The 17440-nt window shown below is 48.6% G+C and overlaps 1 protein-coding gene across 14 annotated transcripts in view; it reads right to left on the bottom strand.

Moving 5' to 3' along the window:
• Positions 1–17440, bottom strand: part of DNM2 (dynamin 2) — an 88081-nt gene that overhangs the window by 36343 nt on the left and 34298 nt on the right. For all 14 annotated transcript variants that reach the window (XM_037505793.2, XM_037505795.2, XM_037505798.2 and 11 more), the window contains exons 3-7: positions 13226–13375; positions 10365–10568; positions 7202–7300; positions 3653–3813; positions 573–715 (exon numbers count right to left, since the gene is read on the bottom strand). In XM_037505793.2, the coding sequence (XP_037361690.1) occupies positions 573–715; positions 3653–3813; positions 7202–7300; positions 10365–10568; positions 13226–13375 (757 nt within the window). The remainder of the gene's footprint in view (positions 1–572; positions 716–3652; positions 3814–7201; positions 7301–10364; positions 10569–13225; positions 13376–17440) is intronic.

Genomic DNA, 17440 nt, shown 5'->3' with positions numbered 1-17440 from the left:
CATCCCCCCTCTGGCAAGAACTCCAACTCAGCAAAACCAAAGTCCTCCTGGAGGACACAGGTCCTAACTGCTCTGCCCCATCCCCTCATGTCTGCCCTCACCCCTTTCCAACTCCCCCTCATTCATGGTACTCCAGCCACGTGGACTTTTCCAACATGCTAGGTGCAGGCTTTCCTTGGGACCTCTGCACTGCCTAAGCCCCACACTCCATATCTGAAAGGACCCCTTCCTCATATTTGCCTGATTCTCATGTCTCAGGTAGGCTTCCTGAACACTCCTTAAAAATGGCACCCCCACATCCACACCAGGACTCCTTAGTTTCCCACTTTCAGATTTCATTATTTAACACACTGTACATTTTATTATTATTTTCTGTCCCATCCAGTTCCACTTTCTGAGCACATTGGACTCTGTCCTGTTCACTGCAGCAACCCCAGGGCTCAGGAAAGGGCCTAACTAGCACACAGGGTTCTGGACAACTGTTTGTAGATGAGTGAATGAGGATCGGGACCCTGTGGCTGTGGAGGCCCTGGTGTACCAAGTTGTGGTGGGTTGGCGGGGATGACACGTACTGAAGCAGGGCTTTGGTTTTGCGCGTGGGGTCATCGGGCCGGAAGTTCTTATACTCCTCCACTTCCTTCTCTAGAGACAGTAGCTGGCTCTGTAGCTTGCAGCGCAGGGCTGGCAGTGACTCCCGGATGTGGTTGGTCAGTTGCTATAGGAGAGAGAACAGAGGTCAGAGGGCAGTGTGGGGGGGGGGTTTGGAGGGGGGGGTGCGTGGGAAGGGGGGATGCATAGAATACACATACATAAGTTTTGCTCCCTCTGTGAAAAGGAGGGAGGAAGGATACATTTTCACTAGCAGGAATAGCAACAAGGAAGACTGGTAAGAAACAATGTTGAAAAAGGAAGAAAGGAGCAGACAGGCAGGAGGCCTCTTACTGTGGCCCCTTTTTCTTCTCATTCTACTTTGGGACCATGTGGATTTGTTAATTATTTGCAAATTTACAAGGAGGAAGCACTGCAGAAAAGGTTACAGAATGAGCTCATGGTGGGTTAGAGGAAATGCTAGATACAGAACAATGTGTGAAATATTACTGCTCAGGCTGGGACATGGAGAAAATAAAGGAGTAAGAAGGGCAGTACAGATGCTACCAGTCTCTCCAGGCCTGAAAATCTCTCCAGAGGGAAGCCCCGGAAGGGATGAGATGGCTGCCTCTGGGATAGGGGCCAGTTAGGGGATGGTTCAAGAAATTGGACATTTCACTAGCTTGGGGCTGGGTGACTTTTTTTTTTTTTTTTTTTACTATTACAAACTATAGATACAGGAGAGAAACCAAAATAAAAGCCATTCAGTCAGCTAAAACTCAAAAGTGAAAAGTGGCATTTTGTTGCCATCTGTTCTAAAATAGAAAACAAGTTGTAAAGTATCTGCCAAACTGAACAAAGATATGTAGGAGCTTCCTACTCTTTAACAATCTATCACCCTAAAAACCTTTGTGAAAGGGCTCTGCCCCCAGACAATCTCAGCCCACACATTCCCCACCTCCATGGGAGTTGGGGGAGGGGGGAGGGCTATGTTACACATGCTGCAGACCACGGCTGTCTTAGACATCCCACCAATCTTACACTGTCTTACACTGTCTTAGACATCCCACCAATCCCATTAAGCTCATAAGAAAAAGGGAGGGGAAACAGGGTACTCCACCACTTTATAAGGCACCCAGATATGCAGCCAGTTGCCCAAGAGGAGCTGCTGGCTCTCAGAGAAGGCAACTCCCCATTTGCCCATTTGTGGGGAGTTTTTTTTTTTTAAGATTTATTTATGCATACAAGAGCTGGGGTACAGGCCAGAGATGCAGGGGGTGAGAGGATTCACTAGAGACAGAGTGGGGAGCAGAACAGGCACACTGACTGAAATACACTGCTGAGGGGAGCAGCGGGTGAGTCAGAGGTCTGCTGCACCATGTGGACTGCTCCCTGCCCGGAGATCGAACTCATGCTGCAAAGGCTGTGGATTGCTTCATAGTGCGGTGCCTAACCCCTTGTGCCACCAGGGAGGCCCTGTGGGGAGTTTTATTTCCCTTTCTCCCCCTATGCCCTCCCGCCCAGGCAGACACCACTTCCGGTCCTGGAGGGGCCCTCCCACCACACACTCACTTCCCTTTTTGCTCTCATGAGCTGCCTTCTCTGGCTTCCTTCTCTGGGGCTTCTTCCTAGTCCCATCACTACCTCACACTTGATCATGCATATTATCAGGTGACTAATTCTGCTCCTGTCCCCCCATTAGAAATATACCATCCCTCAGGACAGGGCCTGGCTCTCTTAGCCACATTATCTGCATGAAGGAACAGCACTCCTTGGGTCCTGCTACCATTTGGGAAGCTGCCATTGAGTATCCAGGGTGAATGTCTTACTCACCTGGGTTGGACAAACCAGGACAATAACTAAGGGCGAGCACTGCCTGCCCAGGTGTGGGCCACATAATCCCACATCATGAATTTTACTCCCTACCAAACTGGCCCATAATCAAAGTGATATTATAAGCTGCTGCCTTTTATTGACTAGGAGAATGAAAAACCATCCCAAGGGTCTTTCACCAAGAGACTGGTTCAACCGACCACGGTCCTTGTGTTTGAAACTATTATGCAGCCATGAGAGAGAATAAGGAAGGGCTCTTCTGCACATGGACTGAGACCCCAGAGATGGTACTGAGAGGAAAAAAACAAAAAAAAGACATCCTTGACTATGCCATTATCCATTGAAGGAAAGGGAGAAATGATTCGTCAAGTTCCCTTTTGCTTTTATGGACAAAAAGAAACTCAGGAAGTACTAACAGTAGGGCCCTGTGGGTGGGAAGGCAGAGAAGGATGATTCACAGTACACTTTCTAATCCAGTCATGTATCACTTAAAGACAAGATATGGTCTAAGAAATGCACTGTTAGGCAATTTCACGGTTGTACAAACTCTGCAGAGTGTCATTACACAAACCAAGATGATGGAGCCAACTGCGCCCCCAGGCTGGAGTGAGAACCAGTTGGGACCACTAAGGGATACACAGTGTCTTCTGACCCATGTTCAGAGATGCAGGTCTGCACTAGTTTTGCTTATGAGTGCTAGGAATATATTACCTAAAAAAGAGCAACAGAGAGCTGCTGCGATTTGATAAGTGTGGAATTCCCCACTGGGTAGCTGCTAAGCACTTAGCAGTGGGGGGGGGGGGGGGAGGTGGAGAACATTCCAATGACAAAGGTAAAGAGATTAGGAGGGGCTGGGACCCTACCCTGAGGCTACCCAGTCAGAGGTCAGGATGGACTTTGGATCCAAAGTCCTCCTATTTAGCTACTGTCTGGTGCTGTTGGCTACAGCAGCCATCATCCAGGTTTCTGTAACCCAGGTCACCAACATCAGGAGCCATATGCAAACTTTTCATATGCAAAATTACAATGGCAATTTAAACAGTAGTAATATAGTGATGGAAACAGTAGTATTGGCAGTGTGGCTTACTAAACACCCACTCTTCACCAGGCCTTGAATCAAAGGTAGATTGAATCATTTTGCTAAAATAAATGCTGCTCTAGACCAAGCCACTGTGAATTGCAGTTTTGTGCAGTGCACAGCCTGAGCCAACTGCTCAAAATCCACACCTACCTGATTCAGAGTCTTCTGCAGGAGTGGCGTACCCATGCGATCAGCTATGTGCCGGTAGGCTGGATGGGAGAGGAAAAACTTCCTCTCGGCCGCCAGTGCTGCACGGATGTCCTTCTTGCCTTCAATGTCCTTCTGGCTGCGGTTCACCACACCAATGTAGCCTGCAGGGAGAGAGGGTCAGGGTGGGGGCAGCGCCAAATGAGCCAAGATACAAGCATGGACCTGGATCCCATCTTACAGGACTGGGTCATGAGCCAAACCCATTACTCAGACATATCGCAAATACTCGAGTATAGTCTTGAAAAGCAACCTTAACTGGAGGAAGGAGAGACTGTACATAGTGTGGTATAAGGGGAGTTATTCAACACTTCTCTTGGGGAATGGACGTGACAACTCCAGTCTTATGCAGACCTGACTGCCTGCCATGCTCTCCATATCTGTTAGCAGATCCATTTTACAGATGGGGGAACAAAGGCATGCCAAGGTGAGGCCATAGATTCACAGAGAGGCGTGCCAAGTTCACAGAAAGGATCAGAAGGAAAACCAAGATCTGACCTCAGATCCACAGGAAGCCCAAGTTCACTGTGGCTACTATCAGACTAAGGAAAGGAAACAGCAGGGGGAGGGAGAGGCATGGGGCTTGGTTTCTTGGAAGGTGCAGTAGTTCTGAGTCTTTCATAAGTCAAGAGAAAGGAAGCCCTGTGAAATGATTCTGAAGGTCACACAGGTGACAGGAGAGATGAGGGAGAAAAAGCCTGAGGTCATGAGAGGCAATTAGCTACAAGTGAGGAAGAGGGACTTTCTCAAAAACAGAGAGCAAGGCCAGAGTGGGCAGATTTGGATATCACTGAGCAGGGAGGAAGAGAGCTGAAGCGGTCCTGATCATTCGACCACTTGGGGTTAATGCTGATCCCAGTCAGAATGCCTTAGGGTTGAAGATGGTGGCCCAAGATGTGGTATTCGAGGGAGCACAGGGTTGGGGTAGCTAAAGGATCTGCTCCCTCCTTCTTAAATCTTTGACAAGAATCTTCGGTCCCCTCAGCCAAATGGGTTTTTGGGTTTTGTCCTGACCCTGCTCTGTCTTGATAATGTTAGGGGAAAAGGATGTCCCAAAGCAAATTCCATATAGGCTTTGTGGACTCCACCCCCACCCCAGGTCAAAGCCGAAGACACTGGGAACTCCCAATCCCATCACCACCAAAGGGAAGGTGGCTGGGACCTGAGGGTGGGGTTAAGCAGCCAGGTGTGGTATAAAGCCAGACACGTGGGCTTTGGAGGGGTCCCCCATTTTGGCTCTCCACCAGCTCGCAGCGTCCGGCCAGCTCTGAGAGTGACTTTGGGTTTCCAGGTCGTCGGATCGGGTAGGACGCATTAAAGACTGTCTCCTAAGATTACACCATAAGATCTGTGCCACCATAGATATGGTGGAATAAAAATTAAAAGGGGGGATTGTAACAGGGTGGTCCCCAAGAAAGGGGGAGGTTCCCTGCCCCACCCAAGGGAGGGTGGAGCTGAGTAGGAAGAGGAGAAGCTGCAGAAGAGACTGAGGAAGGAAGCAGGATGGAGCCAAAAGGAGACCTGGAGGAGGCGCATGGAGCCTAGAGACACGTGAAGAAACTGCGCTTGTCTTTTGGTCGTGAACCGGGTGACACAGATGTGGGTGAGACCCATGGGGAGGTGACAATGGCAGCTTTTATCTTGATGTTGATTTTGCTCTTTTCCTTCCGGGCTTGTCTGGTTATTTCTGACCCTTTGCTGTGGGTCCCCACTGGAAGATGCTTTAGACTTGTGGCAGGCTTTGGGGCCTTGCTCTGGGCCAATCCCATATGGATGGACTTTTACCCACGAGGGGACGGGTAACTTTGGGTGCTTCATTTAGAAACTAGACTCTTTGCCTTTCCTGTATTGTTTCCTAGTTTTATTAAAGTTCCTTCCCCTTAAAGTCTCCTATGTTTTCTGTTGATGCGGCAGATGGCAGAACCCATTTAGAATAGGCAGGTTTGCGGGGTTTGGGCTGCCCCTCTCCCTGTCCTATAACAATAAGAGCCATCTCTCATGATTCAACGTCTCAGCAGCACTAGTGGTAACCAAGGTCTAAATGCTTTCCCCACTCCTATCCCAGACAATGAGAGGAGGGGACCCCAGGAGCAAAAGAAATGACTTGAATGGTGCTAGTAAGGATGATGGCCTGAAGTGCCCACAGCTGAGCGGTAATCCTAGGGAAGAAATGGGAAAGGAAAGAGAAGCAATGAAGAAAGCAATGGGCTAAAGGACAAATATCCAACACCACCACAGTGAAAAATAGGAAACAAGCTAAGCATGCAACCGGCAGCTTACACACGCCTACATAAGGAATGCCACGGGACCGCGGGAAGCCATCCTAAAGAATATTTGTATAACCAACGTTACCTCAAAAAATAGTATGATTTGAAAAAAAAGAATATGTGACACGGGAATGTTCTGCTCTTCTGCTAAGTGACGTGGAAGAGCAGGTCACATGGCAGCATGCTACAGGAGAGCAGGTGTGAAAGACCACATCTCACTTCCTTGTTTTGGGAACCAGGGCAAGGAGTTAGCCTTGTTGCACCTGTTTCTTCATCCACAAAATGGCAACGAGAACAGAGCCATCGCCCTAGATTGGTTATCAGCATTAAATGGATTCTCACACATCAGGCGCTTACAACAGTACCTGGTACACAGAGACAACAAATGCTTGCAAGTCTCATTTTTTAATTACTTAGGCTATTCCCATATCAGAATCTCTAAACTGAACCGAATCATGCCTCAGTCTACTAGTTACCAGTTTACAGGGACTGATGGGTCATTAAATCCCACGTATGTGGTGTGTGATCTGGGGTGGGGAATGGCGTGTGTCTGATCTCTTCTACAAACAAATGGTACAGAAAAAAAACAAAGGGGATGGGAAAGAAATGTTTTAAAAAGAAATTTAGGTATTCCTGTGGGAAAGAGTATGAGGCCTAGCATTTCTTGCCCTAGGAAGAAAATAACAGGAAGAGCGGACACGAGGGAACGGAGATTTGCTACACACTGCTAACCACTGAGGCTGGGTTCAGGGAACTCCTTATACTTCTCCCTACTTTCAAGAATGTCACATTATACAAAGTATGAAAGTTACAAATCTTGAACTTTTCAGAATGAGATTCACCAAGTGTTAACTAGGAGCTACTGGGGGAAGTCAAGCTGTAAGTGATTTTAGTGTCTTCCTTCCATATGTTTTGGGAAAGATCCACAAACGAGGTGTTTACTGTGAAATGGAAAATGTATACAAATCAGAAAAAAGACCCTAAAGTCACACTAAAAAAAAGTTAAAGAAGAATTTACAATGAAACTGAAAAGCAGTGATTCTGGATGTGGGGAAGGAAATAGTGAGGTGACTGGATCTCAGCAGACCTCCGGATATCTGCCAAGGTTTTCATGACAACAAAAACAAACATCATTTTAAAAAGTAGAGAGCAGCAGCCCTCCTGCTGCTCAACCCCACCCATCATCCTTACCCCCACCCAACCCCAGGACCCCCACCGGCCACACCTCTTCTCAAAGGGAGCAACTTATTCTCCAGGACGTCCCTGGCATCAGTGCCTTCATCCATCAGATCAAGCTTGGTGATGACGCCAATGGTCCGCAGGCCTGAAAGAGTCCAGAGATCAGAGAGTACCACAAGGCAGGAGCAAGAGCTAGCAGTGGGTCACCCACTTCCAGGCTTCGTGACCTGGGACAAGTCCTATCATCACCTGCTTGACCTTAGTTTCCCTATAGTAAAATGAAAACCATAACAGCATTAATCTCAGGGGGGCTGTCTCGGAGGATGAACAGGCTCACGGCAAATGCTCAATCAGTAAATGTTGGCCACAGCACATCATTGCCACTGGTATTCAGCGATGGCATTTTATTATAGAAGCAGTAGGGGAAAACCTCATGAAAACTCGATGTTTTATATTCTGAGTTTCACACAAAGTTCCAACAGCAACTGTTGGAATTCTCAGCAACTGTTTCTGGGGTTACCTTTCACCTAAAATGCTAAGATTCTACCATAGAACCACCCTATAGAATCCGCAAAATTCCTCCTCTCCTCAGGTTGTCCAGAATCAAGGAAGCCCTACTAGCAAAGACTCACACCCGCATCGGTATCCAAGGGCTGCCTCTGTGGTGTGGGGTGGGGAATGGTGTGTGTGTGAGAGAGAGAAAGGAGAGAGAGAACAGATGGGAGCACTGAAAGATGATGGTGGGTGCTAAGGTGGCCAACCAAGGGGTGACAGCAGGACTTCCCTGGGGCCCTTGCCTACTCGTATCTGCTGTGATTGTGAGATGGCAACTTTTTGTACTTTTTTTTTAAGACTTATTTATTTATGCATACAAGAGCTGGGGTACAGGCCAGAGGTGCAGGGGTGAGAGGATTCACCAGAGACAGAGTGGGAAACAGAACAGGCAGACTGATTAATACACTGCTGAGGGGAGCAGCGGGTGAAACAGGAGAGGTCTGCTGTGCCATGTGGATAGCTCCCTGGCTGACTGGGGATCGAACTCCTGCTGCAGAGGCTACAGATAGCTTCACAATGCTGTGCTTAAACCCTTGTGCCACCAGGGAGGTCCAAAGAGCTGGCACCTTTTTGGAGGGCAAAGGCAGAGCAAGGTAGAGGAATGTGATAGGGAGGGTTCCTGGGGGTATCAACTCTATTGGAAAGGTCAGATCTCACCAGAGCATTGCTTACAAAAGACCAGGAATAACCCAAATATCCCATGGGCTGGCCTAGAGGATAGCAATGTGTGTACACATAATAGGAAATCACACACATATTCAGGCAAATAAGATTGTTCCATTTTGGAAAAGGTGAGTTTACATGGAAGAACAAATTTAAAAGAATATTTGCCACATATCGCCACCAGTATGTCTGCAGAGGAAGGGGAGCTGTCACTTTCTAGGTTTGTAGAAATATTTTACAATGGTGACATATTTGGGGTAATCATGATTACCTTCAAAGGCAGAAAAACACTTTCTGCCTTTTTTTTTTTAAAGATTTTTTTTATTTATGCAAGAACGGGGTACAGGTCAGATGTGCAGGAGGGTGAGAGGATTCACCAGAGACAGAATGGGGAACAGAACAGGCAGACTGACGAAATACACTGCTGTGGGAAGCAGTGGGCACGACAGGAGAGGTCTGCTGCGCCATGTGGCTTGCTCCGAGGCTGGCGGGGATCAAACTGGCACTGCAGAGACTGCGAACAGCTTCACAGCACTGCACTCAACCACCTGCGCCACCAGAGAGGCCCAGAAAAACACTTTTTAAGGAAGCACACTGGCACCAAATGGGGCTTAACTATATTCAGTCCAATCAAGCCTCTGCAGTGTCTCTGTCATAGTCACACCCCATTTTGTGGGATGTGACTGAGGCGGTGGGGAGGCTGTGGGGGACTGTAAGCAGAACAGGGGCAAAAAGGGACACACACCTGGGAAAGTGCAACTGGAATATACTGGGATGTGGTACAGCCTGTCTACCAAGGGGCAAAGATGCTCAGCGCACAGCCCTGGATTTTGAGCAGCTTGACGTCCAGGGCAGGCACAGGCCTTTAGAAACCCAGGGAGCATGAGCCACAGAGCTTGTCTCATCCCGTTCCTCACTGTGCCTGACGCCCTCCAAATCACTATGAAATCCAGGTAGTCAAGGGGAATTGCAAATGCACTTCAGTATGGCACACTCTGCTAAAACCCCAACACTCTCAAAATTATACCCTGGTCCCCAGTAGTCCATAAGGCCCTGCTCAGTTGGCCCTGGGATCACCTACCACCTCCCCTGCTCCCTCCAGCCCTCAGTTCCTCTGCCCTCCCTTTAGCTCATTCTGTTCCAGCCACTCAGGATATTTAACATCCAGGGTCCATCCTGCCGGATTTTGCCTTTTTGTCATTCTGGTCTTGTAAAAGACTTCACATTTTCAGAGGCCACAGATCCCCCCTCTCCCCGCCGCCCCAAAGTCACCATCAAAGGATTCTATCACCTTCCTAGTGCTTACCACCCCTCAGATGATCCTACTTGCTTATTTCTCCCACTGGAGATTCAGCTCTCCAGTGCTAGGGCCCTCCCTCAATTTTGGACCTTTCAGGGTTCCCAAGGCCAAAACTCTACCAGGCATGCAGTAGGTACTTAACTGACATTCACAGAATGCATTTCACTGGAAAAGTTTGCCTCTGCGTGCTGTGAGCCAGGGTGCCACAGTTCCCACTATTATCTATTGCCCCCAACTTACTTCATTAACTCCTTACTCTTTTACCTTTCCTGCCTGGCAGTTATAGAGACATCTCCAGCATACTCAATAGTTCCATAGATTGGAACTGCCACTCCCATTCTGACAGAGGGGGATCAAGCCTCAGGAAGGGTAAGTAACTTCTAGAGGTGGATTTGGACCCCATCTGGGCCCCGGGAAGCCTGGCAAATCACATCCCCTAATCTAGCTTCCTACACAGGCAAAGTGGGGGCCATGATGACCAAGGAAGAATGTCTACCTGCCTGTCATACAATGCCCTTCAGGGTCAACATCCGTTTGCATTATTGGCCCTGTTGGGAAATTCTGTGTCCCAGTGGCCTTTTCTTGATAGTCATGTCAGAACACCGGTGACTTAGAATCAAGGTTACTAGGAAGTCACAATGCTCCAAGACACAGGGAAGAAGGAAATGCCACTGTGGGGTTCAAGGGTTACCTTGGGGGTCGACCTCCTTGGCTAGCTTGAGGGCATCCGAGTTGGCCAGGTCCATATTGGCAGGAGTAACAGCGAGGATGAGGGTGCTCTCACGGCTGATGAACTGCAGGATCATTTCCCTGACCTGGTACTCAATGTCTGGGGGCTGGTCCCCCACAGGCACCTTAGTTATGCCCGGGAGGTCGATGAGGGTCAGGTTCAGCACTGGGAAAGAAATCAGAGGGAAACCCAGGGAAGGTGAGGTATGCAAGCCCTGTAGCAACACAGCTCACTTCCCCAAGTGCCAGGGAGTTAGGTCTTGGGGTTTTTTTGCTCCCCGGGGTCACACTTTTTATTTTTTATTTTTCAAAGATTTATTTATTTATTTATACAAGCACTGGGTACAGTCAGAAGCGCGGGAGGGTGAGTGAATTCACCAGAGCCAGAGCAGGGAGCAAAACTGACAGACTGACGATATACACTGGTGAGGGGAGCAGCAGGCGCAGCAGGAGAGGTCTGCACACCATGTGGGACCCTAGCCTGGCGGCCGGGGATTGAACTGGCGCTGCAGAGGCTGTGGGCAGCTTCACAGCCCAGCGCTCAACCGCTGTGCCACCAGGGGAGGCCCCACTCTTTTTAAAAAAGATTTATTTTATGTATTTATGCATACAAGAACTGGGGTGTATGCCAGAGGTGCAGGAGGTGAGACGATCTACCAGAGACAGTGGGCAGCAGAACAGGCAGATCTATTGAAATACACTGCTGAGGGAGCAGCGGGAGAGACAGGAGAGGTCTGCTGCACCATGTGGGTTAGCTCCTTGGCTGGGGATCGAACTCATGCTGCAGTTGCTGGTGATAGTTTAAGACTTTAACCCTTGAGCCACCAGGGAAGCCCAGGGTCACACCTTTTGATCCAGTAACTCCCTTTCTAGGATCCCAATTCTATAGGTATTCTCTATGCACTCCATTTCAGTGATGTCTGCATTTGTAGACTGGAATCACTTTATTTATTTTTTTTAAAAACCCAGGTTCTGAAATCTTTTTTTTTTTAAGATTTATTTATTTATTTATACAAGCACTGGGTACAGTCAGAAGCGCAGGAGGGTGAGAGAATTCACCAGAGCCAGAGCGGGGAACAGAGCAGGCAGAAGGACCAAAGTACACTGCTGAGGGGAGCAGCGGGCGGCAGGAGAGGTCTGCGTACCCTGTGGGACCCTCCTCCGGTGGCCGGGGAGCAGCCGGGGATCGAACCGGTGCTGCAGAGGCCGCGGGCGGCTTCGCAACCCAGCGCTCAACCGCTGCGCCACTGGGGAGGCCCTGGAATCACTTTAAATAGCTAAATAAATCTTAACTCAATGATTCCACAAATACCAAGCAATCAATAAAAGCAAAAGATAGGCTGATAAGAAACACACATATTTGCTACCATTTGAAAGTGGTGAAACATGTATACACTTATAAAGGTTTACACATTTTTTTTAAAGATTTATTTATACATACAAGAACTGGGGTACAGGCCAGAGGTATGGGGGGGCAAGAGGATTCGCCGGAGACAGAGTGGGTAACAGAACAGGCAGAGGGACTGAAATACACTGCTGAGGGGAACAGCAGGCAAGACAGAAGAGGTCTGCTGTGCCATGTGGGTAGCTCCCTGGCCAGGGATGGAACTCATGCTACAGAACTCGTGCTGCAGTGGCTACGGATAGCTTCATTGGTTGCATCTTAACCCCTTGCGCCGCCAGGGAAGCCCTGTTTATGCATATTACTTATCATTAAAGGAATGTGAAATATATTTGCAATATTGGGGTGTGAGATGAGTTTTTGCTAAGATTTCATTTTTATAAAAATAAATTTTGGGGCCTCCCTGGTGGCACAAGGGGTTAAGATGCAACCTATGAAGCTATCAGTAGCCACTGCAGCATGAGTTCAATCCCCAGTCAGGGAGCTGCCCCCATGGCACAGCAGACCTCTCCTGTTTCGCCCGCTGCTCCCCTCAGTACTGCATTTCAGTCAGTCTGCCTGTTCTGTTCCCCATTCTGTCTCCGGTGAATCCTCTCATCCCCCATACCGCTGGCCTGTATCCCAGTTCTAGTATGCATAAATAAATAAATCAAACTTAAAATATTAAATTTTAAAACTCAGTAAAAAAACCCATATTGGGGCCTCCCTGGTGGCGCAGGCATTTGAGTGCAGTACTGTAAAGCTGTCCACAGCCTCTAGTGCTGGTTCGATCCCTGCTGGCCATAGAGATACCCACATGGTGAGCAGACCTCTCCTGTCTCGCCTGCTGGTCCCCTCAGCAGTGTATTTCAGTCAGTCTGCCTATTCTGTTCTCCACTCTGTCTTAGTGGATCCTCTCACTCTCCCACACATCTGGCCTGTACCTTGGTTCTTGTATAAACAAACAAACAAACAAACAAACAAATAAATATTTTTTAAAAAACAACAACCCACATTGAAGACTTAAGCTATACATGCCTCTGAGCTGCAAGCTTTTCTATTTAAATGATGCAATTTTAAATTCAGGGTATTTTGCTGAGAAATTGGTTTTCTGGTTCCTCTCAAGGAACTGGAAGACCTGGTTGGCTGCTTTGGGCTGGTGTCATTCTGGCCACAGATCACCTGGGAGCCAAACAGCAGCTCCTATTTTTTACAAGGCATACAGTAGCAATTTGCCCGGTTCCCACTATTGCTTATAATCTTCCCAGCATGCTATGTTTTTCTTAGAATTGAGATTCATGTTTTGGTGCCACATTCCTATTAAAAGTGGGAAGACACAGATCAAAAGGGCTATGTGTATATGAATAAAAATGGGAGGGGACATAATCTCTGAGACTGTGATGACCACAGCATCAGCTTTCCTCTGCCCTCATGAGGCCTACCGTGTGGTGAGTAGACACGCAGGTTGATGGGCACTGGGGAGATGCCTTTGTTGGACCCAGTGACCCTTTCGGTCTCATTTTCAATCTCTTGTCGGACTTCATCAAAGTCTGTAAACTTTTTGGACTTGAGGTGCAAAAACTCGGCATATTCTGAAAAGGGAAGAAAGAGACACAAAATGAGAAAGAGAAGCAATCTTGTGGCTGGGGAGCAGATGGCCTTCTGGGATAGCAGAGAAAGTATAAGATCTGCCACAGTTGCTCTACGAATTCGGGAGCAACAGAATCATTCTTGTGACAAATATTTGAGGGAGTACTCCTATAGACCAAGACCAAGGTCTTTTCAGACCTGTGGATTCCACATGGAACAAAACTGGCAAAGATCCTATTCCTGAGGAACTGGAGTTCTCCTGTAGCAGTTTGCAAAATTAAACATTGTAACATACTGTGAATATTAAAAAAGAAAATTCAGCAGGTGAATAACACCAGCATTTACTGTTTTGATAACTATAAGAGGAAATATCAGCACAAATCAATCAGACAAAGGATAATTACATTTGATGAAGCTTTTGCTTTGCTATTACATAGGAGAGGAGTCCGGCATCATGATGCAGGCCCTCCCTCACTATGGGTTTCAGCAGCTATCCTGAGAGGACCATGAGCTACCAGCACTTTCCAGCCAGGAGGGATCCTGGCTCCACATCTGTGGAACTCTGTAGGGTAAATGATTTTCAGGCTTGTCTGCCCTCAGCCATTAGGACTGCCCTTTCTGATGGGGCATGGTACATTTTGTTACATTGTTATATTTTGTTATGTTGTTTACTCTTGTGGGCCATCACTGTAGAATTGAGATACTTGCCAAGAGAAGCTGAGGCAGGAGAGAGGCAAGAGAGAGAAAGGGAGAAAGAAAGCCAGAAAGAAACCTAGAGTGAAGACATGCTCGGGACTAGGAGGCCTACTAGCCTCCTGGCCCCGGGGCACCCCTGCTTGCCATGTACGTGGTTGCTACACTAGATGTAAAAGCTCAATAAAAGCCTGAGAAAGCCACTGAGAGCTCCAGGACTCTCCTTTACCCCTCTGATCTGCTCGATTCATAGGAAACCTGCTCAGTGGCCCTTCCTGCCGCTACAGACTCCCTTGTCCTTCCCCCAGATGCTCACAAGGTCTGGCTAAGACTGGCTAGGACACCACTGCTGGCTTCCCCAAAGCTTGTCTTAGTGCCCATCTCCCTCCTGAGTTTCAAGGGGAACCACCTTGACATGAACCCCTCAGGAAAAATGTTTCTGGGCAGTGCGTTGAGTGAATATAAGGGGCACACCTCCTGAGCCACATTGTCTGGAAGTGGTATGACATAGGGGCAAAGGAAACAAGGAAGTAACTAATGCAGTGATGCTTACAAAGAAATCCAAAGCACAGAGTCAGAGTAAAGCAAGAATACAAAATGGTCATGGAAGGAGGGACTGAAGTACTGAGACCAACAAGCATACTCTGTACAATTCCTCATCATTTCCATATGTTTGAAATTCCATGGTAAATCTTGGGGACGGGGGACCTTCCAGGCTCAGCGATCAAAGCTCCTGGAACGATGCTAAACAGAAGAGGGAAGTAAGTCAGGCTGGCAAAGAACTGACCTACAGAGATGCAAAGGTGCTATTTCTAAGAGTCAAAAACTAGAAACAGTTATGATGTCCACCAGGAGACCTGGCTAAAAAATAAAAAAAAATCACAGCAAAGACCCATTACCAGCTGCCTCAAAAGAAAAGGTGTAATCTGAAACAAAAAATCCAGGCTGGTCTAGAATCTTTATCCACAGGGTTTGCCAGCCCATCTCTTTAACCCGATAAAATAGCCAACATGCAGCCCTTGCTCACTGACCCCGAGTTTACAGTCCTATTTGCTCCTCACAAGGCAGCACCTTAGCAGGTAAACATCTTCAAGATGTCTGTAAGACAGAGGAGGAAACTGAGTTCAGAGAGGTGAAGTGGCTTGGCCCAAGTTCAGCAGTAGAGCTGATATCTGGAGTTCAGAAAACTTGCTCCAGTTGGTGGCTCTCAAGCCACATGGACTTTTTGAGGCCACCACAGGCTCTGCACCTCTCTCAACCTCTGCTGCAGGGGTCAAGGATCTCTATGGGCTTAGATCACAGAGATTCAGGTCTGGCCATGAGTACTGGCCATTGAGAGTAGAGGCAAAGAGGACATGGGCTGGAAGATTCAAGATCACTATCATTACCATCCCATTACCCTCATCATCCCAAAGAAAGTCAAGCTCCAGTCTTCCACAGGAACATGCAGAAATACTCTTTTTCCAGCAGCAGCTACCAAAAATGGAACAATCCCCCAACTCCCACAGCAGCTCTCAGTTCTCTTCCAGCTCAAGGCTCCAGGCTCAGCACCAGCAAGAGACCATCCCCCTTCCAAGAATGCAAGAAGGGGACTGGAGCTGGGGCCAGGACATAGGCCCTCTCCCCTGAAGACCTCTGTCCTGCCAGGCCTGGTGCCTGACAGGCCCAGCCACACCTCCTCCTCTAGGGTATCTATGCCTACTACCCCTTCCAAAGAGCCTTCCCTGACTCCATGCTACCTGGCACCCTTCTTACATCTTGGGCCTTTTCCCCTGTCAGAGTCAGGTCACTCTGGGTCATGTTTATGGGAATAGGATCTGCCGGCTATGTCCCTCCCACCCCAAGTACAGTGGGCACTGGCCATCTCCCCTTCTGACAGCCCATTCATGGGTGAAGGATGTGCAGGAGACATCACTTTGCCAGAAAGTCATCACTTTTTCCCCAGCCGGTCAGTGGGCAGCAGAAATGAAACCCTCTGTGCCGCCAGGGAGCCAGCGAAGCCTACCCCTCACCACCTGCTTTCTTTACTGGGCTCCATGTCACTTCACAACTATAGGCCTGCTTTCTACCCTCCTAAGGCCAGACCTTATCTCTCCTCTCCTCAAAACCCTCCACGGCTCCCACCTTAGTCACATAAAAGCCAAGTCTTCCCTACACACCACAAGGCCCTGCAAAATTTCCTTCCCTCAATTTCTGCTCCAGCTTAATCCCCTCCAGCCACTGGCTTCCTGTATTTCTCATATTTCTCATACTGCAAGTCTGCTCCTACTTCAGGACCTTTGCATGGGGTCTTAGGCACTCGCCCTAGGCACTCGCTCCTCATCTCCTTCAGCTGTCACCATCTCTGTGAATCCACCTGAGATGACACACCTGTGCACCACACAGGACCAGCTTTCTAACACTGTTTACCATGTTGTCCAGTGTATTTTTCTCTGGTTTCCCACTGGAAGATTCACCCTACATGTTGTAGCATTTCCAAGTCTTGTCTGCCTTGTGTGTGCACAGATAACAGAGCCAGTTTCACCAGTCCCTAGCCCCAGCCATAAAGACACTCCACTGCCGTCCTATAGCCTAAGTCAGACTGTCATCCCTCGAGGAGGGTCAGCCATGTGTGACCAGCCAGGGTGACACGAGTGATCAGTCACCCTCCCAGGGCACACGCCCACTGGCATTTCAAGAGAATGGTGAAATGCCCAGGTTCTTCTAGGACAACATGCCTTGAGCCCAACCCCTCAGGCCTGGAAAGGCACCATGTGATTTTGGGAGGTGACAGGAAGAAGAGAGGGCGGTAGGAGTGCCTGGCATGTCCACCTTGGCATTCCAGTCCTTCCAGGTGCCACGGTTTCCTCACAATGCAATGGGACTTGAGAAAGCAATCAAATGCCACAGCACTCAACCCACAGAGGAACACGAGCAACTCACCTGTCAGTCTCAGGGAAACCTTCAAGGCTGCCGGGGGTGGCGGTGGGGGTGTTAGTGCACTGCACACAGGGGCTCTGCCTGGACTCTTGGTGGATGCAGCCCATGCCTGGCGCGATCTCAAATCAACAAAGACCAGAGCCACCAGGCTGAGCCCCAGCAACAGGAGACGGAATCTGCCTTCCCCAAACCTGGTGTTGACAGGCATGCTGACCTGGGACACAGCCCAGGAGAAAGGAGTTTGGGCTCAAACACACTTGGGAGACCCTGTTGGTCAAGGATGTGCTCACAAGGGACTTCTCAGAGCCTGCAGCCAAGCAAGAAGAAAGCAAGACATGGGGTACCTGTGGCCTTCATTTGGCCTTCAAGCTCCCTTTGATTTTAGGCAAGTTGTGGACATCTCCCAACACTGGGGAGGTGTGATACTGTGATTCATAAGAAGAAATGTATCGGGC

This window comes from Talpa occidentalis, unplaced genomic scaffold, assembly GCF_014898055.3.
Source record: "Talpa occidentalis isolate TD23 unplaced genomic scaffold, MPIMG_talOcc4v2.1 talOcc4.12, whole genome shotgun sequence".
In the NCBI taxonomy this organism is placed as follows: domain Eukaryota; kingdom Metazoa; phylum Chordata; class Mammalia; order Eulipotyphla; family Talpidae; genus Talpa; species Talpa occidentalis.
The sequence above is the reverse complement of the archived record's forward strand: the minus strand, read 5'-3'. Positions and strand labels throughout refer to the sequence as shown.